Here is a 27,949-nt window from a genome sequence, read left to right on the forward strand (position 1 = left end):
ATGGCCACAGGTAGGTGCCAAGCTCCACACATCAATGTCTCAAGAGAAGAAACGACCCTGTTCGTACCAAACAGGCAAGATACTTTGGACTGTTCATTCAAATCGAGTAAGTTGCGGTCTTAGACCCTGGTTGGGAGCGATGACGACTCACTTGTATTGTTTGTTGCAGATAAACATGTTCACAAAAACGCATACACGCAGGCGATTTGGTCAAACAAAGGTAGACGTCATTGTGCAGTAGACATGCGCGGCCTGTAGGTGGCTTCATGAGACCGTATGCTGTTGAAAACGAAGACGAAGAAGAAGAAGTCGGAAGCTGCAGGACAACGGCTGAGCTACAATCGAGTGTCGTCAACACGCTGTACGTTTCTTTTTGACACATAAGTGAACACTAATACATTTTAGTTGTGTTTCGGCTTGTTGTTATTTTATTCAGCACGTTCTCTGTGACTGTCTGGAGAGCCCCCTTGTGGTAGCGGAGAGCCCGGAAGGTCAACCTCATGCTAAACGCTAACTCAAACAGCGCGAACACTACTGTCGCTTTTGACACCGGAGAATCGCCTCGGAAAGATGGAGAAATATAAAGAACAATTAATTTATATTCGTTTTTGAATAGGCAGCTACATCGGAGCATAAAGACAGACGAATAGAAAATGGATAGCTAGGTGAACAGATGTGACGTGATGATTCATGTTATTAAAATAATTGGTGTCGTCTTGTGCGTGTATGCCAGCCATTGGAGCCATGTTGAAATGTCCTTTTGACCTTGAGTTGATTGTGTGCATCAGGTAGTTTGCAGTGTGAGCCTCTGGAGGTGAGTGGTGGGCTTGGTCACATCAGGATGGTTCTGAGGGAGCTTCCAGTGGAGCACGTGGCGCGGCCCCTGGGCAGGAACGAGGTGCTGGGGCTCCTGTTCCGCCTGACCATCTTTGGCGCTGTCACCTACTTCACCATCAAGTGGATGGTCGATGCCATTGACCCCACGCGCAAGCAGAAGGTGGAAGCGCAGAAACAGGTCAGTTGATCCGTGCGAGCAGCAGTTTTAGCAGGGATCTTGCAATGACTCAGCTTTGCAATCGCTTCCATGACAATGTGCCACAGCAATACTTTTCCTTGTCCATGCGTCTGTCAGGCAGAGAAGCTAATGCGGCAGATCGGCGTCAAAGACGTCAAGCTGTCCGAGTACGAAATGAGCATTGCCGCCCACCTGGTCGACCCCCTCACCATGCAGGTAACTATGAACGCTCAAACTAAAACACACAAACATTTAAGCGGGCACCCTGTCATGTCGCGTCACGTTATTCTCGTGTTGGGTTTGTTTGACAGATGTCCTGGCGTGACATCGGCGGTCTTGACGAGGTCATCACCGAGATCCAGGAGACCGTCATCATGCCCGTCCAAAAACGACATCTCTTCCAAAGCTCCAGACTGCTGCAGCCCCCCAAAGGTTGGAGGTCCTCTTCCTCTTCATCAGCATCATCATCATCCTCCTCCTTCTCCTCATCATGACGCGGTTGTCACGGTAACAGGGGTGCTGCTGTACGGGCCGCCGGGTTGCGGGAAGACGCTGATCGCCAAAGCGACGGCCAAGCAGGCGGGCTTTCGCTTCATCAACCTGCAGCCCAGCACGCTGACGGACAAGTGGTACGGCGAATCGCAGAAGCTCGCCGCCGCCGTTTTCTCCTTGGCCATCAAACTGCAGCCCGCTCTCATCTTCATCGACGAGATAGGTGACAAACGCGTCTTCACCCAGCGCATAGCCAACAAATGCTTTCACGGACATGGGTGGCAAACGGCGGCATTGATGAGAGAGCTGAAAAAGGTCCAAGTTGGTCGTGCAATATGTGGCCAATTTTTTTATATGTGTGTGCGCACGCAGACTCGTTCCTGAGGAATCGCTCGAGCTCGGACCACGAGGCCACGGCCATGATGAAGGCGCAGTTCATGAGTCTGTGGGACGGCCTGGACACCGACCACCGCTGTCAGGTGAGCCGGAAGCATCCCGCCATTGGCTGGCGCCGCCGCCCTCCCTGAGCACGCCCGTTGCTCTTGTCAGGTGATCATCATGGGCGCCACCAACCGACCGCAAGATCTGGACTCGGCTATCTTGAGGAGGATGCCAACCAGATTCCACATCAACCAGCCGGTATGCACGCACACCCTCTTGTGATCGTACCCGCGCCGGGACTTGAGTGAGACGGTCAGGTTTACCCAGCCCGAAGGTCAGCTCCTGGCGCTGATGCGCCAGTGGGCTGCCTTGCCAACAAAGGAGGACAATGCATTAGGTGCAGTCACAGTTTTGGCCTTGTCTCTGCTCTTTTCTGCGTTGTAGAGTTTGCATCAGCGAGAGCAAATCCTCAAACTCATCCTGGAAAACGAGAGCGTGAGTTCACATGGTCGCCGTCCTCGTCACTCGCTCGCCGGCCACTCGTCTGAGTGTCGCTTGGCGTGCCTTCGAACCAATCTTCCTTCCTTCCCTCTTCCCGCAGGTGGACGAGTCGGTGGAGCTTTTGGAGATCGCCAAGCAAACGGAAGGATTTTCCGGCAGCGACCTTCGGGAGATGTGCCGCGACGGCGCCCTGCTGTGCGTTCGAGACTTTGTGCACACTGGCGGCGACGGGTCAGTCACGCCTCCTTCCACAATGTAGCCCCAGGCGGTGCCCCCTGATGTTTCTCTTGACATGTTGCGTCCTTACCATCTCGCCGTTTATGACTTTCAGCCCATCAGAGGATTGCATCCGTCCCATTCACGCCTCCGATCTTCAGAGGGCCATCGCCAAGATGAAGAAATCCAAGACGGCGGGGGGTCACGGCGCCCTCCTGCACGCTGCTCTGGACTGAATGGCTCCTCCCAAACACACAAGCCCGCTGCGTCACCGCTCGCATTTCCACCCAGTCAAATGTTCACGTGCCAACATTTTTGAACGGCAAGCACATTCTTGATCAGTTCAGCAAACGACCTTCAAGTCTTTTCTCTTCTTCATGGAACTTTTACTCTGAAAAGTCCTTTTTCAACAATGCCTCAACTGTCAAACAGCGAATTGATCTTTCCTATTTATGGCATTGCTGTGATTGGTGTCTTTTCTGATGGGAGGTTTGTCAACTAACTTAAGATATTCCTGTTATTTAACTCTTGAGTTGAAAAGAGCAAACCGCTCCCTGCTTTGTTTGAAATGCTTGACCTGTCAATTTTAAAACAAGCAAAAATATGATTATTAGTAAAAGCAGCATTGTGCCAACTCAGTCAAATATGTGAAGATTCCAGAGTAACACATGTTTGCATCTACTGAGGCTGTACCCCAATGCGCAAGAACGGCAAGGGTGTGGTGTCACGCCACACTACTCAAATGAGGCGGCCAATTGCACAGACCGGGACGAGTGGAATTGGAACCAAAATGATGTTTTCTACATGAATGTGCCCACGGACTTAACCGATGAGGACTGCAACTGGGTCCAAAATGGTTTTGGAGCAGAAGAAACCCCTTTCCCAAAATCAACAGCTTATTAGCTGGCTAGCTCTGGCTAATGCTAATGCTAACAACAGCTAATAAATGCTGTCAATCTTAAGTCATTCTTGGCATCACCATCGTGTTTGCCTGGATAAAATAAAATAAATTAATTGCGTGTAGTACTGAGAAATATTCTTAGTACTGTTAAAAATGACAGTGAGATAAGCTGTTTGTCGTTGATTGAAAGGAAACAGGATTTTTCTGCCTTGCTAGTTCGCAACACTCCAGTCCAATAGGTGGCGGTAATCACCAAATCGCTGGTATACCAACCGTCAAATGACCTAAAGAAAAATAACGTCGCGTATTTGTGACGTCATCGTCGTATCATTTTCATGGATTGGTGGATTCGTTTGCTTACATTTTTAAAAGTCGAGCGCGGACGGTGGAGAAGCTAGCGAGTCCTGTGATCGTCGTGGGCTTGCCCAAAATTTCCTCTGTGAGTTGAGCTTTATTGGAAAACATTCACATGTCACACATGTATTCGACAGTACACACAAACATTTACTTCAAACGGGTTAGATGTACATACAGGCCCTGCGCGATTGTTAGCTGGCTAGCTCTGGCTAATGCTAACAACAGCAGCGCTTATACAGTTGTACGTCGATGTTGGAAAAAAAATCTTGAGCTCGTGAGACTTCATGTGCCCCCCCGCCCAATAAACAGTGATTGTGATTTTAACTCTTTTGACTAGATTTAAATTACTACGCTCCTAAGAAACAATTTTGCTCATGTTGGGTTCTGTGAGGTCTCGTTGCATTTGTACATCAAACCTTGTTTGTCACCAGAGAAGAAAATTAGTTAATAGAGAACATCAAACACTTGGGAATTGAATTTTGAAAAAATTGAAAGCACGTTAACTGGTGTGTGTGTGTGTGCATATAGGTCCCGATGATGGAGTCTTGTTTAGCCGGCTGGAAGCCGGTGAGGGTCGGCCCAGTGGAGGTGGGAGACATCAAGCGAGACTTGCTGGATGAATTCTCAGCTCTGCCAAAGCAGGTGATGATCCTTTGCATAGTAATCATGGCAAAACCCGTGATTAGGTTTGAAATGGGGACAGCCAAAAGGTTGTGACTCTTATTGATCGCTTGTGATCAGTAACAATCAGCCTGGTCTTTGTGCAGGCTGAAGTTCAGAGTCGGTCGGAGAACCTGCAGGTCTACCTCAGGGTTCGACCTTTCACGGGGGCAGAGAGTGGAGAGTTGCAGGTAACACACGCACACATTGCATATCGACTGAATGGGTTGAGGGTGTCAGAGGTGTGAGTTGCGTGGCGAATCCGCTCAGGACTGCCTGGTCATCGAGGGACCTCACTCTGTGGCCATCAAAGCTCCCAGGAGCAGCCAGTCCAAGAGGCAGGGTGACAAGATCCCTCCACAAACTGCTCAAAGGTTTACCTTCACCCAGGTAAACTCATGCGCATGCACACATTCCAATTACCTTGATGACCTGTGAGGCGATGTCACTTCCTGTCAGGTCTTTGGACCAGACGCCAGTCAGAGGAAAGTGTTTGAGGGATCGGTTCGGGGTTTGGTGCAAGAAGTTCTGCACGGGGAAAACTGTCTGCTCTTCACATACGGAATCACCAACGCCGGGAAAACCTTCACCTTCCTCGGTCAGAGCGCAAAAAAGCCATTTGTCCGACGTTCCGTACCGATCCGGCCGTCTCATTGCACGTTTTTGTTTTCAGGCCCGGAGCACGACAGCGGCCTGCTGCCGCGGTGCCTGTGGGTGATCTTCAACAGCACGGAAGGTCGTTTGTACGCCGGCTGCGAGCTGAAACCCCACCGCTGTCGAGATTTCACCCGACTGACTCCGGATCAGCAAAGAGCTGAGCGGGCCGGCAAACTGAGTCTGCTGCGTAGCGTCCGAGAGGTCGGCCGCTTGCCGCCCGTCCTCAAAACATCACTTGACTTTCCCTTTAAGTGTGTTTGTGTTCTTGTTTGTCTTTGCAGAATGACAAAAATGGGACATCTGCCCGATCGACTTCTCTTGAGGGTTGCTCACTTTTTTTTCTCCCCAAAGGCATATTTGTTCTAGCCACTGTGATGTGAACTTTGCTCAGTACATCAGCTAACTGTTTGTGTGTGCGTCAGCCTCATCCCTGAGCTCCGACTGCAGCGTCAACAGCATATCCGAGAGCGACAGCATGTGCCTGGACGTGCCGCCCGACGTTCGCTTTTCTGTTTGGGTTTCCTTCTGTGAGATTTACAACGACAATATTCACGACCTTCTGGAGCAGGTACCTCGCCCGCAGGCGCACACGCACGGGTGACGTTGAAGGTGCTGTGTAAATCGGTGAGTTCCATTGATTGGCTGATGGGGTCATGTGACCCGATGTTCAGCTCCCCGGTGGACATGTGAAGAGGACGACGCTACGTCTGTCGCAAGATGTCAAAGGAAATTCTTTCATCAAAGGTAACGTGCGGGCACACGGCCACACACTCATACACACTCTGACACACTTGAGTGAGTGATTGTGTATGTGTGTTGTTATTGTTTTGCAGACTTGAAGTGGGTCCAGGTGAATGGCGCCGAGGAGGCTTTCAAGGTCATGGAGATTGGCAAGAAGAACCAAAGCTTGGCCTCCACCAGACTCAACCAGCAGTCCAGCAGGAGGTGAATCTGCCGCCCGGCTCGCGGCGTCCCGCCTGTTCCTGCGCATGAGATCACCAGTGCTCCTCCTTTGCTTGCGCAGCCACAGCATCTTCTCCGTCAGGATCCTGCGGGTGGACGCCGCCGATGCCGTCCCCAGGTTCCTCGGCGTCAGCGAGTGAGCGCCGCCGTCACTGCCGCCCCGCCCGCCCGCCCGACTCCCACCCACCCACGGCCTTTGTGTGCGCAGGCTGGTGTTGTGCGACCTGGCTGGGTCGGAACGCTGCTCGCGCACCCGCAACACGGGCGAACGCCTGAAGGAGGCAGGAAATATCAACAGCTCGCTCCTTGCGCTCGGCAAGTGCATCAACGCGATGAGGATCAAGCAGAGTGCCAAGTCAGCGACGTAAAAAAAAAAAGGGGGGGGGGTGTCAGGGCCAGTTCGTCACCGCTCGCAGCATGAATAGTTTTTTTTTTCACGACCAATTATTTGCGCGCAGGTTCCAGCAGCACATTCCCTTCAGGGAGTCCAAGCTGACCCACTTCCTGCAGGTCTTCTTCTGCAGTGGCGGCAAAGTGTCCATGGTGGTCAACATCAACCAGAACTTGTCCTGCGTGGACGAGACGCTCAACGTCCTCAAGTTCTCCGCCCTGGCCCAGAAGGTTGCTGGCGCACTTTTATTTCTTTTCTTAACTTTTATTGGCCATTGAAGTGAAGTAATTCCCGTTCCGTAGCTACGTAGCTTTTTTTTTCTCATTCCATTCACTTCTTTTTCTTGGCGGTTCTCCAGGTGGTGATGTTGAACTCCAGGCCGGCCAGCCTGGACGACGCCTCCCTCAGGTCGGCGATGGATGTGTCCGTCCTCATCAACGAGGCCGACCAGCGCCGAAACGTGTTGGCGCACGGACGCAAAAGCTCCATGGTAGCCTGGGAGAGCACCTTGGAGGACGTCATGGAGGACGACGGGGAGGAGGAGGAGGAGGACGAGAGTGGCATGGAGGAAACGGTGCTCAAGGCAGCAGATGAGAACGACGATGACGAAGGGGAGGGCACCATGGAGGAAGAGGACAAGGTAGAGGGTCTTGTTTTATTAGCGTGACAAGTGGCCAGTGTCTCTTTGGGGTCTGCGCATTATTAGCGTAATAGCTCGGAAGGCTTTTGATGCTATCTCATCGTTTTGTGTTCATGCCAGTCGGACAAGGAGGCGGCGTTCCGTTTGGTTGCGGAGGCTCAGATCAGAGAGGAAGTCTGCGCCGAGTTCATGGAGATCTTCAAGCAGATGGAGAAAGACTACAGGTGAGCCACGGCACCGAGCGGGCCACGCCCGCACCGGCGCAACGGCCACTCACCGCTTGCGCCTTGACCAGCGAGCGTCTGGAGAAGGAGCGAGAGATCCTGGAGGAGCGAGCCGAGAGGAGGCTGGAGATCCTCAAGAACCTGCTCAGCCAGACCGCACGGGTGAGTGCAACTGTGGTGTGCGCGCGTGGCGGCGGCGCCGACTGACAGAACCCGATGCCACTGTGGAGGAGGACAAGGAGGAGGGGCAGGCGGCGGCGCTTCTGGAGGGAGTCCTCAGCTTGGTGGGACAAGACCTGCAGAAGATCCGAGCGGATGCTCAGAGCGTGCAACAGCAACTGCTGCTGGCCAATCAGGTGAGCGCTTTCTTCAGCGTTGACCCGCGACAAGTCCCGCCCCTCCTTCTCTCGCCGCGACGCCAACTGACTTTGTCTCTTTCTGTCTTTCTTTGGTCCTTTCATTTTGTCGTCGTCCGAGCGAGCAGGTTGACCGCGCGTCCGCCAGGAAGCGGCGCGGCGATGACAAAGAGGAGGACGGCGATGACACCAAGGAGGAAGGACGGAGGCGGAGCGCCGAGCGAGGCGCTTTGTCGCTCGCCGGCCCACGGCCGCTCCCCGTAGGCGGCCCGGAAAACCTGCGGCAGGACAACTCGCCTGACGTCGGCGCCAGGCTGCCGGGTAGGCGCGCACGAAGGCGATTGGCCAATGGGCCGGCGCTGATGTCACTTCCTCTCTGCTTCCTTCCTGGGTGTAGCGAAAGAGGGCGAGTGTGGCGCCTCGTCGTTGCCCGCCAAGTCGCCGCGACGCCAAAGTTGCCGACTGACTCAAAGCAACCACGCGCTCGTTGACAAAATCTTTGCGCTGCAGACGCAGGTCAGAAAAAAAAAGTTTTTTCCTTTTCATGGCTTTCTTTGTCTTTCTTTTTGGTTGTCTCGCGCCTTGTATTTTTTGTCGTCTTTTCATCTCTCCCACCCTCCTTCCTTTGTTTGTTTGCCGCCAGGCCAGTTCCTTGGAGCGCAGTCTGCGAGAGGAAGCGCAGCGCGCAGCCGTCGCCAAGGATCAGTTGGCCGCCGCCGAGGCCCGCCTCCGGCACCTCGAGGACCAGCGGAATGCCAAAACCAAGGGACAGGAAGTGGAGGTTATCGTCGTCGTCGACAAGCGTGCGGTCGTACGTCCGGGGCGGCGCCACGCTTTGATCCAACGATTGTGGATTCAGGAGGGCGAGGACTTGAGCACCTTCCACGCCAACATGGCCCAACTGCGGAAGGAGTGCCAGGCGGCTGTGGAGAGCTCCGCCCACAAGTCCAAAGTCATCCAGGAAATGATGCAAGAAAAGATGTGCAGGTATGAATGACAAAATTACCGACAAGTTCAATGATGGTGGAATGATTTCAGATTGTGGGCTCTGCGTGACTTACCCAACTCCAACTAATAAGCTTTTCACCTTACTCGTTTACCCGGTCGCTTCTTTCTGCAGCGACAGGAAGTGTGAGCAGCTCAGGGAGGAATTGGCCAATCAGAAGGCAGAATACTGCCACCGGCTCGGAGAGCTGAGGGCGGAGCTTGAGCGACAGGCCGCCGCTCTGCGGAGGCAGACGGAGGAGGATGACAAGCGACGGCAAGGTGAGCGCGTGCCTGCCTGTGCACGTTCCGTTGGTCTTCTAATGTGTGTGTGCGGGCACCCGTCAGCTCTTCAGCGCGTCCTGCGTGAGAAGGAAAAGCTGGTCGAAGACCTCGAGAAACAGGCGGACGCCATGAGACGAGGTGAGGATGACGTCTCCCGAGTGGCCGGTTGCCCCGTAATTCTCTGTACTCACTTTTTGCCGCCATCAGAACTGGAGTGCGTCATGGCCCAAGTGCGGCGGCGCGAGGAGGAGGAGGAGCAGAAGGAGAACAAGGAGAACCCGACCATGGGGACCCTGGCCCTGGTGGAGGAGCTCAAGGAAGAAATTCAGAAGCTGCACGACAGCCGGAAGAGGCGGAGACATGAAGCGCTTTTGCAGGTCACCATGACAACGGGCCCACTGATGATGACGATGATGATGATCACGGCGGCGGCACAATAACAGATGTGTGTGTGTGTGTGTGTGTGTATGTGCGCAGTTCTGCTGTCCATTGAACGACGCCGAATCAAAAGACCAAAGCGCACCGAAGAAAAGGAAAAGCTGCCAAGTGGAGGTGGGAAACGTAGAAACTTTAGGAAATATTTTCCAACGCCAACTTTGACATGTTTGCGCGTGTGTGTGTGTGTGTGTGTGTGTGTGTTCAGGGCTTGCGGTCGAGTGACAGCAAGCGAAACAAGCGAGCGAACATCCTGAGCAGCCCAGGTGAGAATCTCCCGACAGTTCCAACTGTGACCAGCAGGGAGCGCCGCGTCGTTCACACTCGGTCATTTGTTTGTCGCACTCAGCCGAAAGCGATTTGGGACACTCTGTCACCACGGCAACCAAACCCAAGCGAGGGCGGAGGAAGCTTTACGGGAAGGGAGTAGCCGCCGTGCTTGAAACGTCGCCAGATCCGGTCAGTGCGTTTGCGCCCGCGCCGAGCGTTTGCGCCCGCGCTCGGCTCCTCCCTTGACGCGGGTTTGTGTTGCGCGTTCAGGCGGCCGTGGCGGTTGCAGACCCAAGTGAAAAGGAAAGCGATCAAATGATCATCAGGCGCAAGCTGCGTTCTCGGAAGTGACCTCATCCGATGGGAAGATTTCAGGACGGGTTTGAAATCACCTCCTTGTCAATTTTGTAAATTGAAGATTTTTTTTTTTGACTTGAAGGAAATAAAATGTGAGCATTCCCAAACTCCATCGCACGTTTTTTGGGGGAAAAAATGGCAAAACAAAGACATGAAATCCAACACTTTAGGACTTGGTTATGTCAAATCTCGGTTGGGAACGAAGCAGGTCGACAGTTTTGTACTTTCACTTCCTGTCACGTCCGCCAGCCAACCTGCGGCCAGAAGAAGATCTGCCGACTGACCCATGAGCACGGGTGGGTCCCGAAAGTCACACGGCCTTGACGCCATCCGGCAATTTTTTGGCGCTTTTCACCAAAGAACATGTCGACTATCGACATGACGACAGCCGCCATCTTTATGGAATCTTCAAACGCCTGCGAAATCCTCCCGAAGAACTCGACGCTTGATGAGGCAAGTACGTGACTTTCTCACCGACCATTTACCATCCTTGGGGTGCTCAGACTTTTGCAAGGTAGCATTGACAAGACTCCCACATAAGAGCGAGGTCCTCGCAGGCGCCCGTGCACCTTCGCGTGGCGCCGTAGGCCGACGATATCGCACACGCGAGATGCCACTAATTCAGATCGAATTAAGTCGTAAAAGCAAAACAAGTTGTGTTTTATCAGCGTCGCTTTACAACCTTGAACTTTGCCCGGGAAGCGCACGATATCGCCGGCCGCTGCGAAACTCGCCGCCAGCCATCGAGCGCCGAGTCACGCGTGAGTTGTGGTTTTCTTGCCTCGTAAACTTTTGTCCTGTATCGTTGTCTTGTCTCATTTTCTGGTGTGTGAAATGGGCGAAGGCGTTTTGTGTTGTCGCGTGTTTCGATGTGCCTGCGCCTGTTTCGACTCGTGTGTCCTTATCGCGTGGCAAAGTGAAGATGACTTTTGGAACCAAACCGCCGAGTGTCAGCCGTGTCGTTTTCCTTTCACCAGTTTGACCCCACAAGATGGCCGCCGGGAAAGCTTGCGTTCTGTCCATGCTGGAGGCGACGCTGGCCGTCCTCTTCGTGGTCATGACGGCCGTCAGCGTTGCTCTCATCGCCATGACGGCAACGCGCACCGCAACCACCTGTGAGTACGCCGCTAACGTTAAACCGCGATGTTTACCTCTTCAAGATTTTTATGCTCGCGCTAGGTCCTGCCCCGACTCCTCCTCCCAGTCCAGAACCAACATTCCGGATTGGAGTCGGACGCGCCGACTGCACCGGACCGCCCGCCGAACTCCCCCTGGTGGCTTTGACTCGCTATGTTTGCGCCGCCTCTCGTCGGCCGCGTGGCAACGGCTGACGCGTGTGCGTTTTGTGCGTCAGATGGGCTACGCCAACCCTCAGCAGACGGCTGCGGGCATTCACACCCGTTTGTTCAGTCGCGCCTTCATCATCGACGACGGCCGCCGTCGGGTCGTCTTTGTCGCCGTGGACGTGGGAATGGTCTCGCAGAGGTTGAGGCTGGAGGTGCACACACACACGCACACACACACACACAAACCGGTTTATGTCATTTGTGGGGACCACTTTTTAAGTGATCCGTGGATGTGGGAATGGTCTCGCAGAGGTTGAGGCTGGAGGTGCACACACACGCACACACACACACACACACACACACACACGGTGCTTTACGACAAATCACGTGGACTTCAATGCAGGTCCTAAAGGCCCTGCAGGTGAAATACGGCAACCAGTACCGGCAGGACAACGTGGTCCTGAGCGGCACGCACACGCACTCGGGCCCGGCCGGCTACTTCCAGTACACGCTCTTCATGATGAGCAGCAAAGGCTACCTCAAGGCGTCCATCCAACCGTTGGTCAAAGGCATCGTCAAAGTGAGACCGGCTTCGCTCGGCTGCCCGCCGACATCGGGCTCCGTCTCAACGTGTGAATGTACCGCTCCAGAGTATAGACCGAGCCCACGACACCGTGCGGCCAGGGCGGATCTACAAAAACCGAGGGCGCGTGGACGCCAGCAGCGTCAACCGAAGTCCTCACTCCTACCGGAACAACCCGCAGGACGAGCGAAACAGGTCAGCGGATCCCACGGGTCGACCGACGGCGACGCGGCGCCCGTCAACCGACTCTTGATCGCCCCCTTCAGGTATGAAGACGACGTGGACAGGGACATTGTGCTCGTCAAGTTCACCGACGCGGACGGAGACGGCATCGGCATGCTCAGGTGAGCGTGGCGAGGGCAATATGGGCCCGGCCCATCTCTGACTCCCGCGATTGGTCCCTCTGCCAGCTGGTTCGCCGTGCACGCGGTCAGCATGAAGACGACCAATCGTCTGGTGAGCAGCGACAACCTGGGCTACGCCGCCTACCTGATGGAGAACCACAAGAACCCCGCAGCGCTACCGGGACAGGTGACGTCAAGTTGAAGTCCAAATTGGGAATCGCCTTCTTGCGATGGAGTCTGGAATCTGACCCTCCGTGTGTGTGTGTGTGTGTGTGTGTGTGTGTCAGGGAGCTTTCGTGGCTGCTTTCTCCTCCAGTAACCTCGGCGACGTGAGTCCAAACATCGAAGGTCCTCACTGTGTTAACTCTGGATTAGCCTGCGACTACTTGAACAGCTCGTGTCCTGACGGAGGGGTAAACATGGACACACACACACACACACACACACATGCACGCGCAGAGTAAACAGGAAGTTGTTTGTGTGTGTGTGTGTGTTTCAGACTAAAGAGTGTCAAGCGTTTGGACCCGGAGAGGACATGTTTGACAGCACCAGAATCATCGGACACAACATCTTCAAGAAGGCTAGGGTGCGTGTGTGCGTGTGTGAGAGGGAAAGATGTGACCTTTTAGCGACCTTTGCGCGTGTGTGTGTGTGTGTGCTTGCAGGAACTTTACGCCGATGCGGTTGAGGAAGTGACGGGCTTCATTCATTCAGCTCATCAGTGGGTCAACATGACGGACGTCGCGGTTTACGTCAATGATACGCACGCGGTCAGTAGGGGCACACGCGCGCCCACGCGTGCGCACGAGCTAACGACGCATTTTGCTAACGCCGCGCGCAGGTGAGCACGTGCAAGCCGGCGCTGGGTCACAGTTTTGCAGCGGGCACCACAGACGGAGGAGGAGACCTCAACTTCACTCAAGGTCACTCTCTCATGCGTTGTAGTATCTCACGTAAAGCAATCGCACCTCAAATAAGCGTCAACAAATATTTTGTAGGGGCGGTGGAGGGCGACCCGTTTTGGGACGGCATCCGCGACACCCTCCTGGGCCGGCCGTCCAATCAGACGCAGGAATGTCACCGGCCCAAACCGATACTGTTCAGCACGGGAGAGGTGAGCGCCGGCGTCGCCCGCTCTTCAAATTGTCATAAATGTGATACGACGGGGCCGCCTTTGCGTGTGCAGATGAACTGGCCGTTGCCATGGCACCCGGAAATCATTGACGTGCAGATCGTCACCGTCGGATCCGTCGCGGTTGTCGCTGTTCCCGGGGAGATGACGTAACAACAAACGCTCGTGCACAAAATCGGGGCTGCGATGCGACAACGATGATGAGGTTGTGTTTGTGTGTGCGTGTGAGACAGCACCATGGCGGGCAGAAGGTTGAGAGAAGCTGTACAGCAGGTAAGCGTTCACAGACGCAGACACAAAAATGGACGCACGCGTCCGAAGTTCCTACTTGATACCTTGTCAAAAATTGTGTGCTCGTTAGGCACTTCAGTCGAACGGAGAATTCTCGGGCGTGGATGTGGTGATTGCAGGCCTAAGCAATGTGTACACGCACTACATAAGCACATATGAGGAGTACCAGGTACACACACACACACACACACACACACGCACACGCACACACTGCAAAATGTGAAGTCAGTAGGCCGATGATGATGATGATGAAGGTGTATCGTCCAGGTTCAGAGGTACGAGGGCGCCTCAACCATCTACGGCCCGCACACGCTTAGCGCGTACAACCTGAAATTCGGCGACTTGGCGCGCGCCATCGCTCGGGTGAGAACCCCCCGACCGTCGTCTCGCGAGAGAACCGGTCGAAAGATTTGACCGCGTGTTTGTCGACGTATGCGACAAGATGAGAATGGGGATAGGGCGGCACGTTGGACTAGTGGTTGGCGAAAGGCTCGAGGGGACCCTGTGATGCTAACCCGAAAACAGCAGCTTGCTTCTGATTGGTTAGCTCGAGTGGCGGGAATCATAATGACAACCGAGATTTAAAAAAAAAAAAAACTTGTGTGGTTTGGAATCACAATTTCAATCCCAAATGACCGCCTGGAGTGATGATGTCATCTTGCAGGACCAAGTTGGGTCGCTCCCACCCGGTCCGCCGCCTCCGTTCTTTCAGAAGAATCTTTTCAACCTGATGGCCGCAGCGGCGATTGACAGGAAACCGGTCAACAGCAGCTTTGGAGACGTCCTGGAGCAGGTACTTCCCATCTACAGACAGGTATGACACACACACACTCACACACACGTGCACAGTCGGTGAAGTCTGATGACGGATGCCCTGGTGGGCGGGGTTTGGTTTCCAGGGTGACGTGGTGTCCGTCACCTTTGTGGCAGGAAACCCCAGACACTCGGGAGACGTGGTGAGAAAACACTCCTCGTCTGCTTGTGTTGTCTTGTCTATTTTTTTAGGGTGTGTGTGTGTGTGTGTGGGGGGGGGGGTCGGCTTTCTGGTTTGATTGCTCTCTCCGGGTTTGTCTTTCTGTCATCAGAGAGACCAAAACTTTGTGGCCGTGGAGATGCACGACAACGACAGCGACACCTGGACGCTGGTCCACAGCGACGCGTCGTGGGAGACCAGGTGTGTGTGTGCGCGCAAAGCGCCGTTCGGCCGCCAGCGACGACGGGAAGGCTGAGCAAGTGTCGCCCGCGCACCCCCCCCTTGCAGGTTCAGCTGGCTGAAAGGCTCCGATCGGCAGAGCAACGCCACGGTGGAGTGGCACATCCCGACAAACGCCGCCGCAGCGTCCTACAGGATCAAACACTTTGGACACTACAAGAGCATGAAAGGCCTGCGACCGGTCATCACGCCCTACCAGGGCACGTCCGACGTCTTTCGGGTCATCAGTACTTTTTACTCCTCGTGAGCACTTACGTCTTGTCCTCTTTGGATGCAGCAATTCCGACTCTTCATGCCAATTAAATCACTTTGGAAGCAATCACGCCAGCATGCTTGTTCTAGATTGTTTCTCCCCCCCCCCAACCCCCCCCCCCCCCCACACACACACACATCAGGTTTTAATAATAATAGTAACAATGAAACGACCATGTATAGTAAGGCGTTTTTAGCCCGAGAAAAAAAACGACATAGTATAGTAAGGCGTTTATGGCCCGAAAAAAACGACATAGTATAGTAAGGCGTTTTGAGACCGAAAAAAAACAACATAGTATAGTAAGGCGTTTTTGGCCCGAAAAAAACGACATAGTATAGTAAGGCGTTTTTGGCCCGAAAAAAACAATATAGTATAGTAAGGCGTTTTTGGCCCGAAAAAAACGACATAGTATAGTAAGGCGTTTTGAGACCGAAAAAAACGACCATGTATAGTAAGGCGTTTTTAGCCTGAAAAAAAACATAGTATAGTAAGGCGTTTTTAGCCCGAAAAAACGACATAGTATAGTAAGGCGTTTTGAGACCGAAAAAAATGACCCCGTATAGTAAGGCGTTTTTAAAACTTTGCCTGTGTCTTTCGACGCATATTAACCAGAACCAGAATTTATTTTTCAAGTTCACGGAGCTGCGACCCGGAACTAAAAGGCGGACCAGAACCGGAAGCGAGTCATTGTTTTCCTTGGCGTTTTGTTCGCTCATATTTTTGGTGTTCTTCAAACGCGTGAGCGAAGTTAGTTTAGGTACTTTCGGTCTAAGTCAGGCATTTTTGGATTTTTTTAAAATGCTCAGGAGACGACCACTGTGCAGTAACGTTGTCTCCGCGTCGGCTGCCGGCGTGCAAAAGTGGCGACGTGTTGTGCAAAGGTAACGCGTGCTCAACTTCTCCTTTTCACTGGATGCTTCCCTCAAAGAATATTTGTCCCTTTAAAAAATAAACAAACAAATGCACCCGTGACTTTGTTCACCTTCGTGCCAGCACTCAAACCTAACCCATAAGCCCTCAACCTCAACAGTTTCTCCCCTGCGCTCCCTTCATAATGCCATCCCGAGATCAGAAATGGAGGTTCAAAGCCAACTTGCTTTGATATTGAAGACGAGCATCACAAAGAGATAGACAGTGTCGTTTTGTTACTTTGCTTTATTGGCGATCGTGAATAAAGTGCTTGAATAAAACACACGTTTCTTGTCTGCTTCAGTCACAAATAAAACATCCGTCTGCACACTTCCAAACGTGGAAGCCAACTTGATTCATTCAAGATGCTTTGTTGATAAGGGCAACTCCGCTGGAAAGTTGAGACGCAAGTCTTATCTGGGTGCTCTCGGCTGGTCCAAACGGGTCCAGAGGCTGAAGGACATGCAACGGCTAAAAAAATCACTGTGAAATTAAACTTCATTTCATGTTGGGCAGGAAACATGGAGATCCGAAAAAAAAAAACGTACCCTACTATACATATACTACTTTACTCTCCTGAACTCTAGCTGAGGCCTGTGGTTCACTGGTTAGTGTGTTGACTTCTCAGTATAGAGGAGCAGGGTTCAATCCCGTGTCTGGCCTCCCTATGTGTTGCTTGCATGCTCTCCCTCTACCAGACTATGTGATTTGTTGTTTTCAGGCCATTAAATCCAGCACAACTCTATCGAGGATAAGCGGATCAGACAGTGGACATTTATTTGAACACTTTTGATAGCATCTTCTCAATGGTGTCTAGTCTCTTTTGTAACAGCAGAGGGCGCCAGAGTTCTGCAGAAGCTCGATTCGTCAGCTCATCTTGGACAAGCAAGCAAATTTACATTGACACTTCTTTGACAATTTCCGGTCTTCGCTTCATCTCGTGTGCCTATTTTTATAATGTAGGAGGAAACCTTCACATGCGCAGGAACCCCAAAATTCAAACCATTCAACTGCAATTGTGATGCAGAAGCGCTCGCCACATGTTCACTGTCCATCCGTTTTCTGATCCGCTCGTCCTCACAAACGTCCCGGGGCGTGCTGGAGCCGATCCCAGCTGTCTTCGGGGGACACCGAGAACCGGTTGCCTGCCAATCACAGGGCACACACAGATTTGATGCGTCTCGCTTGACCCGTTGCACTCTGAACTTCAGGGGAAACTCTGCCGCCTGGTGGCCAAGATAGAAACCTGCAACTGACATCCCCCAGAAGACCTCAAATAGTTCATCGTCTGCAAACTTCATTCGTGAGTGACTGAACACCTGCAGCATAATTGTGTGATCTTTGTCAATAACTCAGATTTTATTTTCTGAAAAAAATCCCCCTGTTTTGCCTGTTGTTAGAATTGGACGCTTTTGCTTCGCCCGTACCTTGCTGCGGCTCACAGGATATAGGCCGGGTGCATAAAGTCCTTGGGGACGATCCCAACGACACCATTCAAGTTGCCGACCCACCAGCCATCGATGTTGTATTCCTGAAAGCAATGAAACATAACAGCTGTCAATCATTCTCATTGTGAGGAAGATTGAAGTGTTTGGGACAATTCAAAACGAAAGGGAGACTTTTTTTTTCTACCTTTTACTTTGCGATTCAAAATTAAACCACAATCAACAAAATGCGTCCATATTATATTTAACGATCCAGCAATTGTTAAATATGAAAAGATTAACTCGTGTTGCCTCGAGTCCTAAAATGATATTTGATTAAAAAAAAAATTAAATGAAATAATTTAGCCGGCGGCGGCAGAAGGACAACTCGATGTTAATTGGTTCTTGATTGCATAACTTGGTTTTAATTGCCGCTGTTTTTGTTGGAGCTGTTGGAGAAGGAGGCTGTTTGAAAATGACGGTTGGCCACGCTCAAACTCAGCTTGTGGGCAAACGTCAAGTGACAGCAAGCATGCGCACATTGGATCAAATTTTGAAATTCGCTCTCTGTCCATCAATGGGCTCAGCGTGATGTCGAGAAAGATGTCCGCAATGGCGGCGGTCTTGGTGGCGAGTCATCAGGGAAAATGAGGGGTCGGGGGGGGGGGGGGGGGGCAGCGACAAGAGAATTGTATTTATCTGCGCCGCCCATCTGTGCAAAACACTTTCAAATTCTCCCCTGGAAAGGTCTTTTGGATTATCGGCGGCACCATTTTAATACGAGAGGGGCGCGGTGCGAAGCGGGGTGGCGGAGCCAACGGCTGCGGGAGTCTGTCAGGCGTGCAGAGTCCATCTTCCTCGCAATCGCAACGGGTTCATCCAGAGTACACCTGCCGTAATGGCCACATCGCTGAGTGAATTATCCAAATGACAAAAACGACGTGCTCCTCCTTCTGTGCGATGTCTTGTTTTGAAAAAGGGGGGGGGGGTTGTGGGAGGGCCCAGCAAGGGCTGGGGGGTGGGGGAGCGATTGAGCGACTCGCTTAACATTATGACCAAGCTCAACTCCCTTTTTTTTGCAGTCAATGAAAAAAAATAGTTGAATTTACAAAAAAAAGTTTCTTAAAAGGGAAGCCAAGCAAAAAAAAAATTCTAATTAATATTTGTGGACGAAATTGGCAGCAAAGTTTTTATCCACCTCAGATCGGTAGGCTGTTTTGACATTATAGCGCCCTCTGCTGTTGACTGGGAATGACATCACAGGTCACAAGTGTCACGTTGTTTTCTGGGTTCGGTCAGGTTTTGGACTCGACTTTCCCTTTTCGAAACCGACTGTAAAAATCTGAGCACATTCATCCGCCATACCGCGGCCCCGACAGCGCCGCGGTATGGCGGCGGCGCCTCGACTCTGTGACCTCCCGGTGACTCTTCTCCTTCCTCCGCCGTGGAGGGAACGATCTCGCGGGGAGGAGGGAGTTGCCATGGCAACAGCAGCAGTATGCCCGCCGTCGTCCTTTATTTACCACTCGGAAGGTTGGGGTGGGGTGGGGGGGGGCAGTTACCCGGATAATGGCGGCGCCCTGATTGGCACATTGCTCACTGCCAGGAGGAAGGTGAGCCCGCGGCGTCATCGCCGGCGCCGCCGTTTGTTGCCTCTCCTTCCTCCTCGCGTTTTTACAAATATTTGTCTCTTAATGTTTTACGCATGATTGAGTAGTTAACGGTTAGTTTTTGTGTTTGTGCACCATATGGCTTCTATTGACTGGATGTGTCGTGATATTTAAGGACGCCGAGCTACACGCCGCGCTCCCCCCCCCCCCCCCCCCATCCATCCATATCTATCTCGAGCTATTTCGGCGCTAATAATGGTGCATGTCGCCGGCCACCAGCTGACTCGAGGCAGAGGGCCTTGGGAGTGATGGAGCGCAGGAAGTCTCTCATTGCCCTGCCGCTGAACCCGCCGCCACCTCACGCCCCCCCCCCCCCCCCAGCACGCCCCGCCCCTTCCGCACACCTCCTTGTCGTCATCCTCCCAGCCCACGCTCGGGGAGGCTGCACTTCCTCCATCTTGCGAACAAAGAAACATGGAGGAGGCCTTTGGCAGGCAGGCAGGGAGATGCGCCCCCCCCCTCCCTTCACCTGCAATCAGGATGGCGGCCTGCTCGTGAAATTTCTATCTTTCGAAGAAGAACTGTTTCAACACATTTAATTGCGTTTTAATGAATAATATTTAAAGCCTATGGGAAGTTGTTTGACACCGCAATTTTTGGAGTGGCTGGAATCAGCAGCCTCCATGGTATCATTAAACGCCCATGCCTATTTTAAAAAAGCGCACACACCCTTACCCACACACACCCACGTGATTTTCAGCCTTTATAAGTGGTTCTGCGACCTCATCGCCCACGATAAACCGCAGCTAACCGTCTATCCAAACATGAGGATGCAGAAGCATTTCAGAAATATGGACGCCACTTGTGCACCTCTGCACATCCGGAGGGCCACTTAGCATCGCTCTTTGTTTCCGAAAGGCCTTTTAATTAGTAAGGTGAAGTGTTGGGAAAGACGAAGGGGAAGCTCGGAGAAGATCTCGGCATGAGGGGATGAAATGGAGAGGGGGCGGGGCTTTGGGACGACACGGGGCTGCTTAAGCTAATGGCCATTTAAAGAGCATTTCTGTACGCCACCAAGCATCTGTAATGATGACTGCTGTTTACGCCCCCCCCCAACCCCCTCACATTCATAATAATTAAGCGGAATGGATCGGGCTTTCGCCCCAGCCTGAATAAATGACCTACTGTAGTTGACCGGACGGTGACCGTTGCCTCCTGCGTGACCCCGGACCCCAGACTGACCCCCTGCGACTCGGGGTGGTAAATAGGATGTCTTGCTTGGTGTCTATGGCCACAATAGCAGCGGGGGTCCTTAAATGGCTGTGTGACAGAGCAGGGGGTGGGTGGGAAGTGGGGGCTGGGGTTTGGGGGGGGGTGACAGAGTTCACACAAAAGAAGAAAGGGCGACCTCAGCATCTCTTTTGTATGCCGCATTTGACTTTTGACGGCGCCCGGGAGACGATATGAACGTTTTTTTTTTGTTTTTTACGAGCGAGTTTGTAATCACTGCCGCTTGCAAGATACGTAAGAACACCGTGAGCAAGTTGCTCTCGCAAAATCCATTGATTAATTGTCGCTCATCGATTGCTGAATTAATCAGAAAATATTCAGATAAATTCGCATTTACAGACCTTAGGTACATGGGAATTTTCAGCCTCTTAAACTGTCCAAAAAAAATATCTCCGATTTCTTCCATGAAAGCAGATTTCAACAGTTTCTTGACAAAATGTTATCATCGGAGATGCACGTAAGCTGTACTGGGGGAATTTTTGGTTAATGCTGATTCCTTTTACACAGAACATATTTTGTAATATTTATGAAATAACAGTTCAGCAGCGTTTTTTTTTTTTTTTTTCTGAGACGTCATAGCTACAAATTACAGTTTGTTATGGGCTAATGCGTCAGCGGTGTCAAGGAAGTACGTGACTGGATGCCAGGGAGGAGGTTAAGTTTTGCCTGCCTGTTCAGGAATTTAAATATGAACGATAATTCCAATTGAGAAATAATCGCGGGTCCCTTTTTCTGCTATTCGAGGGGCGCCGCGTGCCCCCGGGAAGAGCCGCGCTTCGACGGAAGGTTTTCATTTGATTCGATTTACACTGATCGATTCAAATGACTGTACTTTTATTGGGCGCGGTTTAATCTGGCAAATGCAGGAAATGTCCTCTTTGGGCAATGCATCAGTCCTGCGAGCTTTCCAGAGGACTGTCATACACAGCGGCAGACAAATTCCTATCGGCATCCATTTCAATAAAAGTCAAGAAAAGTGTTATGGTCACAAAATCGGATCTGCGAGCCAAGTGTTGGGGTTCAGGGGGATGTTAAGGGTTTCGAAATAACGCAGCGATAGTGTTGCGAAGTTGCGACTTTCAAATGGGATGTGGTCAGGGTTAGGCTTTGTAAAAAAATTTTTTTTTTAAAGGCCGGTGTTCCGGTTTCAAGTTTGGGTCCGAGTTTTTGTGTGTCTTGACCTACGGAAGACCCTTCCTTCAGGGTATATGTGTGTGTGTGGTGTGTGTCTGCACACACGTCCTGAATGTGTTTTTTGTGTGCACGCTGGTCTGCCTTCTAAGCAAATGTGTATTTGTGTATCTACCTCAAGCTTTTTTGTGTCGATATATATTCCGCGCGTCCATGTTTTCTGAGCATCTCCTCAACTTAAAACCATTCCGCCATTTTTCCCCCCCCTTCCACGTCACGATTCCCCTTTGAGTATTTTGTTGGAAGGCACCACCAGGTGCCGCTGCCGTCCACGAGCTTTCGTCTCTTTTGACAAGCAGCTGGACACTTTGGAGCTGGCCACGCCATTGGTCGGCGCCGCTCGGCCCTCGCGGGCTCCGATTGGCCGCCGCTCTGAGGAAGAGGGGAGACACTACGATGGAGAAAAAAACAAAACGGGGAGAGGTAGGAGAGGCGGGTTTGCACCATAAATCGCCTCCCAGTCCATCCCGCCGTTCTCCATGAGCGCCCGTGGGAATACTGGAATGTGACAGCTGACCTGTGGAGCCCACGTTGCCGGGCACATAAATTAGTGGGGCAGAATGCAGGGGCGAGCTGATGTTGTAGCGAAGGGCACATGTGAAACAACAACAGCCCTTTAGCCAGTGTGACAAATTCGAGCAATAGCGAAACCGCGTGTAAATCAATAATCAATCGGGGCTGGAGCGGCGGGCTATGGTGGCTCAGGCTTGACGTGATGTCGAGGGAAAAAAAAAATGAAACCGGGGCCACAATCAAGATATCACGTGTGCACCAAAAAGGAAAAAAAAATAATGCTAATTTGTTGCCACAAAATGCTCATTTGTGAGCACAAATGAGCATTTTGTGGCTACAGCATAGTGATTAGTGGCCAAGTGATATTTTTGGAGGAAAAAGTCTTCCTAAACCCTAATGGCTGTTGGTCACATTTAAGAAAAAAAATTATCATTGTGGTTGTTAACTTTGCTCTTATTTTTGTCTGCACTGACTGCCTTGTCACTGCCAGCACTTGCCAAAAAGGTCTCATCAACATTATTTTCCCTGACCATAAACTATGATTTTGTGGCCCAAAAGTACAAGATTTTGTCCACATTATGCTAATTTGTGGGCATGAACGAGGTATACAATGAATGTCATGAATAGGATTCATTTGTATTTTGTGCACACATTATATCCTCTTTGTAGCTACAAATTAATATTATTTGTGCACGTTGTAACTAATTTGTGGCCACAAAAAAGTATTTTGTGCGTGTTTCCTTGAGAACATAAAATATTAATTTAAGTGATCTGGATTTTTTTTTTTACACCCCCAGTGTCGTATCCTGTCATTTTAATTATTTTTTTTTTTAACATCGGCACACAGTCATGACTCACGTTTTGAAAATCGCACTTGATCTTCTATGAGATGCCGGCGCTAAAGATCTCCATGACGGATCTGGTCATGACCCGCGTCACATGCATCAGGGACCAGCGGCGGGCCAACATGGCGACCGAGAGATGAATTCTTCTAACTAATGGCGTTCACATGAGTTGTGAGCTTCCTAATTTATTTACTTTGTCATTGATACCAGCGGGCGCGCGCACACGCAGCGCACGCACGCATACAGTAAAAAGTGTGCACACTTTACAGTAAGCGAGGGATCAATAATGATGGACGAGGGTCTTGCGTACAACGGGCACGTTGCGCTCGGTTCACAGCCACGGGACAACCGCGGGTCCATTCGGCAGCGCCGACGCTCAGTCTTCAACGCAACACGTTGTTAGCGGCATTGATTTAGCACTTAGCGCGCGTGTCCTTATTACCTTGTAATTATGCTCCGTGTTGACATAACAGCACGGACAAACGTCCCCCCCCCCCGCCCCCTCACAATTTATGAGCTTTTATTACGCTCGTTCCACGTGTGTGGCTCTCAGTTTTTATAGGCGACGGACTAGAGTCCCAAGCCCGGGGCCCGTATTTCACCGTAAGAGGTCAAGGTTCTTCCGAAAGCTGCCGTAAAAGTCGACGGCTCGCGCGAGACGTGGGGAAGTCCTCCCAGAGGGCTCGTTAAAGTAAATAGGCGATTGCAGGCTATAATCGGCGTGGTGCTATTCAGCGGGGGCGTTATATGGACGCAGGTCATCAAAGCAAACACTTAAAAAACGACAGGAGATTGTCTGCACGCAATTTACGAGCGCATCGTCCAAAACACGCATGAAAGTGAACTTTGATTTGAGGCTGGAGTTTACGTCAGCCTTTCGCAGATGCTTCTACATCCCGACGAAACTTTTCGTGACAGAAATATGGGTGCGTAAATACAGAACTAATCTTGTGCTTGTGGAATATGACGAATAAAAAAAAATCCAACCCCTTTTGTCCATCTCAGGATACGGCCATTTTGACATTTTCCCTTAGGCGCAGGTTTGTCATTTTCAGTCGACAGCACAGAGCGGCCTGATGTGAAAATGGCCGCCGCTTAGATGGATAAAAACTGGTGAATTTTTCTGCTCAATTCATATTAAGAAAATGTTTGTCTTGACTTTCCCTTTAAGTCACTTCTAAAATCAGGCCTCTTTAAACACAAACAAGTACTTTGGTTCTAATAAATATACAATTATTTGTATTTGTGTTGTATGTGCTTTCTACGACTTTGCCCAAAATAAAATGCATTATTATTTAGCACACCAAAGAGACAAATGTATGTTCGCCGTTTTGACATTTCCAGCTTATCAGCAGCGGCTGTCTGGCTGAAAATGTCAAAGCAGAAGCCCGTTTCATCCATCTGGCAGTGCTAGGAGGAGCTGCCAACTTATTTTCGCCCGCTCGCACGTCAGCCGCAAAGCAAACCCCCTCAAGTGTCTTTAAATGTTGATTAAAAGGTGTGGAGTCGCGCGCGACTTCTGCTTCCAGGCGGTTCGGACATGAAAGAGACTTGCGCGGCTTTGTTTTGCAATTACCGATGCCGTTTTAGGACTTTCAAGATGAAACCGGTCTCGTATTTATTTCGGATGGTGGCTTGAGGTGAACCCCTGGAAGAGACGTCCATTATCGGTGATTTGTTTTGTGTTGGTGTGAAGCATTTCCGTAATTTCCTCCAATTGAGATACAGCGCGCACACACCGTTGGTGATCATTTTAGGGGGGGAGTAAGAGAGTGCAGGCCGGTTCCCAATGGCGGGGCATATTTCCAGAAGGGGGTGCTGCAGGGAGACGCGAGAAGAAGGGGAATGGCCTGCCGTCGACGCCAAGCAGGCAGGAAGGAAGAGAGAAGCCGCTGGCAGTGTCAATTAACCCCCGAGATGGCGCCGCCATAATGACCGACGGCACCATTACCCAGTGCCGCCGTGCCACTTCGCCATCGAGCCCCGCGAAGAGAACGACGCCCCCGCCAAGTTGTCTGGCACTCACCAGCTCCGTAGGGAACGTCGCTGCCATAATAAGAAATTTCACGGCTCTCTTACGGCGAATTTCATTGCTTTCTAAGAGGGGATTTCGCTGATGTCTGACAGTGAAAATGCCACCGCTAATAGCCGCTGCGCACGGAGTGACGCGGGCGAATGCCGCGTGCGCCTGTCTGCAACCAGTTTTCACGCGTGGCCAAACATTGACAGCTAGTTGAGCCGCGATTCGAAATATTTGCTTTTTTTTTTAATGCTTTTAGTTTCTTTTTCGCATTCGTTTTAGTTTCTTTCCTATACAGAGTATTTGTTGAGTGAAAGACCCGAAAAATAGTCTTAGTATTGTGTAAAAAAAAAAAAAAAGTCAACTACAATTCCATCCTCCTCCTTGACCGTTGAACACGTATACGGAAATAAATACATTTTAAATAAAGCCCGAAGGCACGTGGACGAAATGAATTGACAAAGACAAAAACAAATAGGCCTAATTCGAGTTCGTTTTAGACATGTTTTATCCAGTTGGCTCGAGCCTTCAAAATAAAACACAGAGACACACACGACCGAGTGCGGACAGACCTTGCTGAGAATTAAGATGAGGTCTCCTCTGCGAAAGGACAGCTCGTCTGGCGCGTCAGCCTGGCAGTCCCACACAGCCTGGTAGTAGTTGGCATAATCCAAAACTGCTAAGGACACAACCGAAAACAAAAGTGTGTTATTATTTATTGTATTTATTATTGTTTTTAAATCATTAAATGAATCAGATCTGAGATTTTTTTTTTTCTCACCTGCTTTGCTGGGCGACTCCAAACAGTCGGCGGGAGGATCTGGAAAGTCCTCATCTAAGAAAATGAAGATGGCTCATTTATTACTGTGGCATTCACGGGCATTTTGTTTTCATTCTTTCCGTAATGTTGCATTGTTTTGTATTTGGTGTGTTTTAAATGATTTGCAACAGATCTTTACCACAATGACAACAGTGGCCAGTTTTCTAACTAAAAATGAGAAAAAGCAGAAAAATAGGATAAATCGTTTAGGAATCCAATTCAGTGGAATATGAGGTAAGATCAATAGTCATGAAAATCTTCAAATGCTTACACCCACTTTGAAATATCGGCATACATTCAATTGTACATAATCGCAAATAAACGAGAGTATCGACGGTTTGGAGTGGAGAGAGGCCTTGTACGGTGGCATTAAAAAGGGAGCATCAAAGTGACGCGGCTCAATGCTAACATTTGCTGATGTGCATCCATTGAAGGAGACAATAAAAGAGCCATTACGAAAAGAAAAAAAAGTGTAAAATGGAGTCAGGGTGAGATTCATGTGAATGCGGCGCAGGTTGATTGTGATTCTCGCCGCAGACTGCCCGCCCACGTGACGATCAATACGAAGAAGAGGCTGTTGCAGAGGCTCATTGGCTGAGGGAGTGGATGGCGGGGGGGAAGGGGACTCGCACCCGGTGGGCTAAGCTGGGACACAGTGATACCGTCGTCTGCTCCGCACATCCATCGTCAACACTCGCCGGATGACAGCCACGCCAGCGCGAGGCAACACTATACCGTTGCCAGCAAGCTGCACCCGTGCTTCCAGGAAGAGAAGGGCGCACGCACACACACACACACACACCCAAGAACATACACGCACTACAATGTCACACAATGCCAATGAGTGACAAGTTTGTCAGTACAATTTTGCTGTTTGGATTTTTTTTTTTGGCCGTCTCTTTGTCCTTAATCAGCAGTTCTGCCTCGAAACAGAAAACTAAAATTCTGTTATTTATATGAATATTATAAACACGGAGGACAAAAAAAATATTTGACAACATGGTTCTATGAGTACTACAAATATGTTTCAAATATGATTCTACAACTCTATGGGCCGTTTTTGGTTTAAAGGAACTACAATATCGTTCTAACAGGGTACGAATAAGCCGGTTTGAAAATGGTTTGATTGGCAACAAGGGTTGACGAATAGCTAGCTAACTAGAGACACCGGTGCTCAGTGGCGGCGAGAATAAATTCAATACTCGAAATGGTATCACGCGAAGAAAAAGTGAACATGTGCGACTATGTCTCCGACGTGATTTTGTGGGTTCCTCCAAAAGCTCTCCGGAAAAGTTCAAGGATGAAAACGGCCATAAATACGAATTGAAGGGAAAGCAATGAGCGCGCGCGGGCTGCGAGGGAGCAAAGTGCGGCGCGCGGTGATTGATAAGTGACGGGGTGAGAATGTGAACGAAAGAGGCCGTCATCCGATCCGCCATCTGTGGTCGGGCCCCGTGCCTCCTCCCAGATGGCTTTGAACGGCGGCGTGACACACACAAGACTGATCAGCCTCTCAGCGCAGATTTTGGCAAAGGTAATGTACTCGGGGAGTGAAACCGAATCTTGATGTATCTTATTTAATAGAAGCAGTGATGGACGATGGCCCTGAAAAGATCGACTCGCGCCTTTTGTCCTCCTACTCCCGGACACGAGGCCACGCGTGCCCTTTGCGAAGACTCGCAGGAACGTTTTCCCTCAAATCTATCCCAGATTTGATACGAAGAGCCCCAGAACTATTTTAAGCTCCCGGAAGGGCCTTCATTACTTCTACAAAACCGCTGTTGCTGGGCAGTTTTAATTAAAACTATCATTTGTGGACACACACACACACACACACACACACACATGTACGACATTGTCAAACAATGATGGACGCAAGATGTCCTTCTGTCCGCGTTTGTTAGCAGTGAAATGTTTATGTGCTTCTTGGCCAGAGAAACCACAACTAATATGGTTATAATCCAATTGATTATTTTTTTTAATGCTAACTTAATAAACACTAACTTGTGTTGATTACTAAAATGTCATTACAACAGCGTTTAGGTATTAAATATATGTGAATGGAAAATGTAATTCGAATATGGTACAACATCATTTTTTATAAAAATTGTTCAAATTCATTTTTTTTGGGTCCCAAAGG

At 50.7% G+C, this 27,949-nt stretch overlaps 4 protein-coding genes and 1 long non-coding RNA gene across 10 annotated transcripts in view; 4 read left to right on the forward strand and 1 right to left on the reverse strand.

Moving 5' to 3' along the window:
- The first annotated feature begins 204 nt into the window (after positions 1 to 204).
- Positions 205 to 3,628, forward strand: atad1b (ATPase family AAA domain containing 1b). Of its 2 annotated transcripts, none has more exons than XM_052071720.1 (10): positions 205 to 361; positions 789 to 1,015; positions 1,133 to 1,231; positions 1,327 to 1,447; positions 1,530 to 1,730; positions 1,880 to 1,986; positions 2,057 to 2,146; positions 2,333 to 2,383; positions 2,490 to 2,620; positions 2,721 to 3,628. In XM_052071720.1, exons 1-10 carry the CDS (start codon positions 277 to 279, stop codon positions 2,839 to 2,841), a joined length of 1,233 nt encoding a protein of 410 aa, XP_051927680.1. In that variant the 5' UTR covers positions 205 to 276; the 3' UTR covers positions 2,842 to 3,628. The 2 variants fall into 2 exon arrangements, with proteins under 2 accessions (XP_051927680.1, XP_051927679.1); XM_052071719.1 differs by having other exon boundaries at positions 252 to 361; positions 793 to 1,015.
- Positions 3,629 to 4,371: 743 nt separating this feature from the next.
- LOC127604534 (kinesin-like protein KIF20A) lies at positions 4,372 to 10,192 on the forward strand. 2 transcript variants are annotated; one of them, XM_052071656.1, is made up of 27 exons: positions 4,372 to 4,505; positions 4,631 to 4,714; positions 4,794 to 4,913; positions 4,983 to 5,121; positions 5,197 to 5,381; positions 5,462 to 5,504; positions 5,603 to 5,748; positions 5,852 to 5,924; positions 6,014 to 6,125; positions 6,205 to 6,279; positions 6,352 to 6,498; positions 6,602 to 6,764; positions 6,893 to 7,174; positions 7,295 to 7,398; positions 7,470 to 7,560; positions 7,629 to 7,754; positions 7,883 to 8,075; positions 8,152 to 8,270; positions 8,398 to 8,529; positions 8,623 to 8,741; positions 8,875 to 9,020; positions 9,087 to 9,161; positions 9,231 to 9,400; positions 9,501 to 9,575; positions 9,667 to 9,724; positions 9,808 to 9,917; positions 9,999 to 10,192. In XM_052071656.1, exons 1-27 carry the CDS (start codon positions 4,398 to 4,400, stop codon positions 10,077 to 10,079), a joined length of 3,276 nt encoding a protein of 1,091 aa, XP_051927616.1. In that variant the 5' UTR covers positions 4,372 to 4,397; the 3' UTR covers positions 10,080 to 10,192. The 2 variants fall into 2 exon arrangements, with proteins under 2 accessions (XP_051927616.1, XP_051927617.1); XM_052071657.1 differs by having other exon boundaries at positions 7,632 to 7,754.
- A 570-nt stretch (positions 10,193 to 10,762) lies between these two features.
- asah2 (N-acylsphingosine amidohydrolase 2) lies at positions 10,763 to 15,272 on the forward strand. 3 transcript variants are annotated; one of them, XM_052071687.1, is made up of 21 exons: positions 10,763 to 10,846; positions 11,063 to 11,200; positions 11,265 to 11,359; positions 11,440 to 11,583; positions 11,775 to 11,951; positions 12,022 to 12,149; positions 12,221 to 12,298; positions 12,365 to 12,485; positions 12,586 to 12,711; positions 12,798 to 12,884; positions 12,964 to 13,068; positions 13,140 to 13,221; positions 13,297 to 13,412; positions 13,485 to 13,579; positions 13,664 to 13,703; positions 13,792 to 13,890; positions 13,989 to 14,084; positions 14,386 to 14,535; positions 14,621 to 14,677; positions 14,807 to 14,895; positions 14,983 to 15,272. In XM_052071687.1, exons 2-21 carry the CDS (start codon positions 11,077 to 11,079, stop codon positions 15,179 to 15,181), a joined length of 2,208 nt encoding a protein of 735 aa, XP_051927647.1. In that variant the 5' UTR covers positions 10,763 to 10,846; positions 11,063 to 11,076; the 3' UTR covers positions 15,182 to 15,272. The 3 variants fall into 3 exon arrangements, with proteins under 3 accessions (XP_051927647.1, XP_051927648.1, XP_051927649.1); XM_052071688.1 differs by having other exon boundaries at positions 12,136 to 12,149; XM_052071689.1 differs by lacking the exons at positions 10,763 to 10,846; positions 11,063 to 11,200; positions 11,265 to 11,359; positions 11,440 to 11,583 and adding an exon at positions 11,664 to 11,696.
- Positions 15,273 to 15,625: 353 nt separating this feature from the next.
- On the forward strand, positions 15,626 to 17,616 carry LOC127604601 (uncharacterized). Its single transcript, XR_007963367.1, has 3 exons — positions 15,626 to 16,068; positions 17,308 to 17,399; positions 17,497 to 17,616. It is a non-coding gene; the product is annotated as an uncharacterized LOC127604601 (long non-coding RNA).
- skap1 (src kinase associated phosphoprotein 1) overlaps positions 16,321 to 27,949 on the reverse strand; it is a 29,318-nt gene continuing 17,689 nt past the window's right edge. The window contains exons 11-14 of one of the 2 annotated variants that reach the window (XM_052071731.1): positions 25,771 to 25,824; positions 25,562 to 25,665; positions 17,524 to 17,627; positions 16,321 to 16,549 (exon numbers count right to left, since the gene is read on the reverse strand). In XM_052071731.1, coding sequence (XP_051927691.1) covers positions 17,535 to 17,627; positions 25,562 to 25,665; positions 25,771 to 25,824 — 251 coding nt within the window. In that variant the 3' untranslated portion in view covers positions 16,321 to 16,549; positions 17,524 to 17,534. Of the gene's footprint in view, positions 16,550 to 17,523; positions 17,628 to 25,561; positions 25,669 to 25,770; positions 25,825 to 27,949 lie in introns of both variants that reach the window. The other variant, XM_052071730.1, reaches the window with a different exon arrangement.

Source organism: Hippocampus zosterae, chromosome 7 (genome assembly GCF_025434085.1).
Source record: "Hippocampus zosterae strain Florida chromosome 7, ASM2543408v3, whole genome shotgun sequence".
Classification (NCBI taxonomy): Eukaryota; Metazoa; Chordata; class Actinopteri; order Syngnathiformes; family Syngnathidae; genus Hippocampus; species Hippocampus zosterae.

Coding starts and splice junctions, on each gene's coding strand:
- atad1b (XM_052071719.1), top strand. CDS start 267: ATGAGACCGTATGCTGTTGAAAACGAAGACGAAGAAGAAGAAGTCGGA. Junction 362..792: donor TCGAGTGTCGTCAACACGCT/GTACGTTTCTTT, acceptor TGCATCAGGTAG/TTTGCAGTGTGAGCCTCTGG. Junction 2,384..2,489: donor TCATCCTGGAAAACGAGAGC/GTGAGTTCACAT, acceptor CTCTTCCCGCAG/GTGGACGAGTCGGTGGAGCT.
- LOC127604534 (XM_052071656.1), top strand. CDS start 4,398: ATGATGGAGTCTTGTTTAGCCGGCTGGAAGCCGGTGAGGGTCGGCCCA. Junction 5,749..5,851: donor TTCACGACCTTCTGGAGCAG/GTACCTCGCCCG, acceptor CCCGATGTTCAG/CTCCCCGGTGGACATGTGAA. Junction 5,925..6,013: donor AGGAAATTCTTTCATCAAAG/GTAACGTGCGGG, acceptor ATTGTTTTGCAG/ACTTGAAGTGGGTCCAGGTG.
- asah2 (XM_052071687.1), top strand. CDS start 11,077: ATGGCCGCCGGGAAAGCTTGCGTTCTGTCCATGCTGGAGGCGACGCTG. Junction 11,360..11,439: donor CGCCCGCCGAACTCCCCCTG/GTGGCTTTGACT, acceptor TTTGTGCGTCAG/ATGGGCTACGCCAACCCTCA. Junction 13,069..13,139: donor ACGTCAATGATACGCACGCG/GTCAGTAGGGGC, acceptor CGCCGCGCGCAG/GTGAGCACGTGCAAGCCGGC.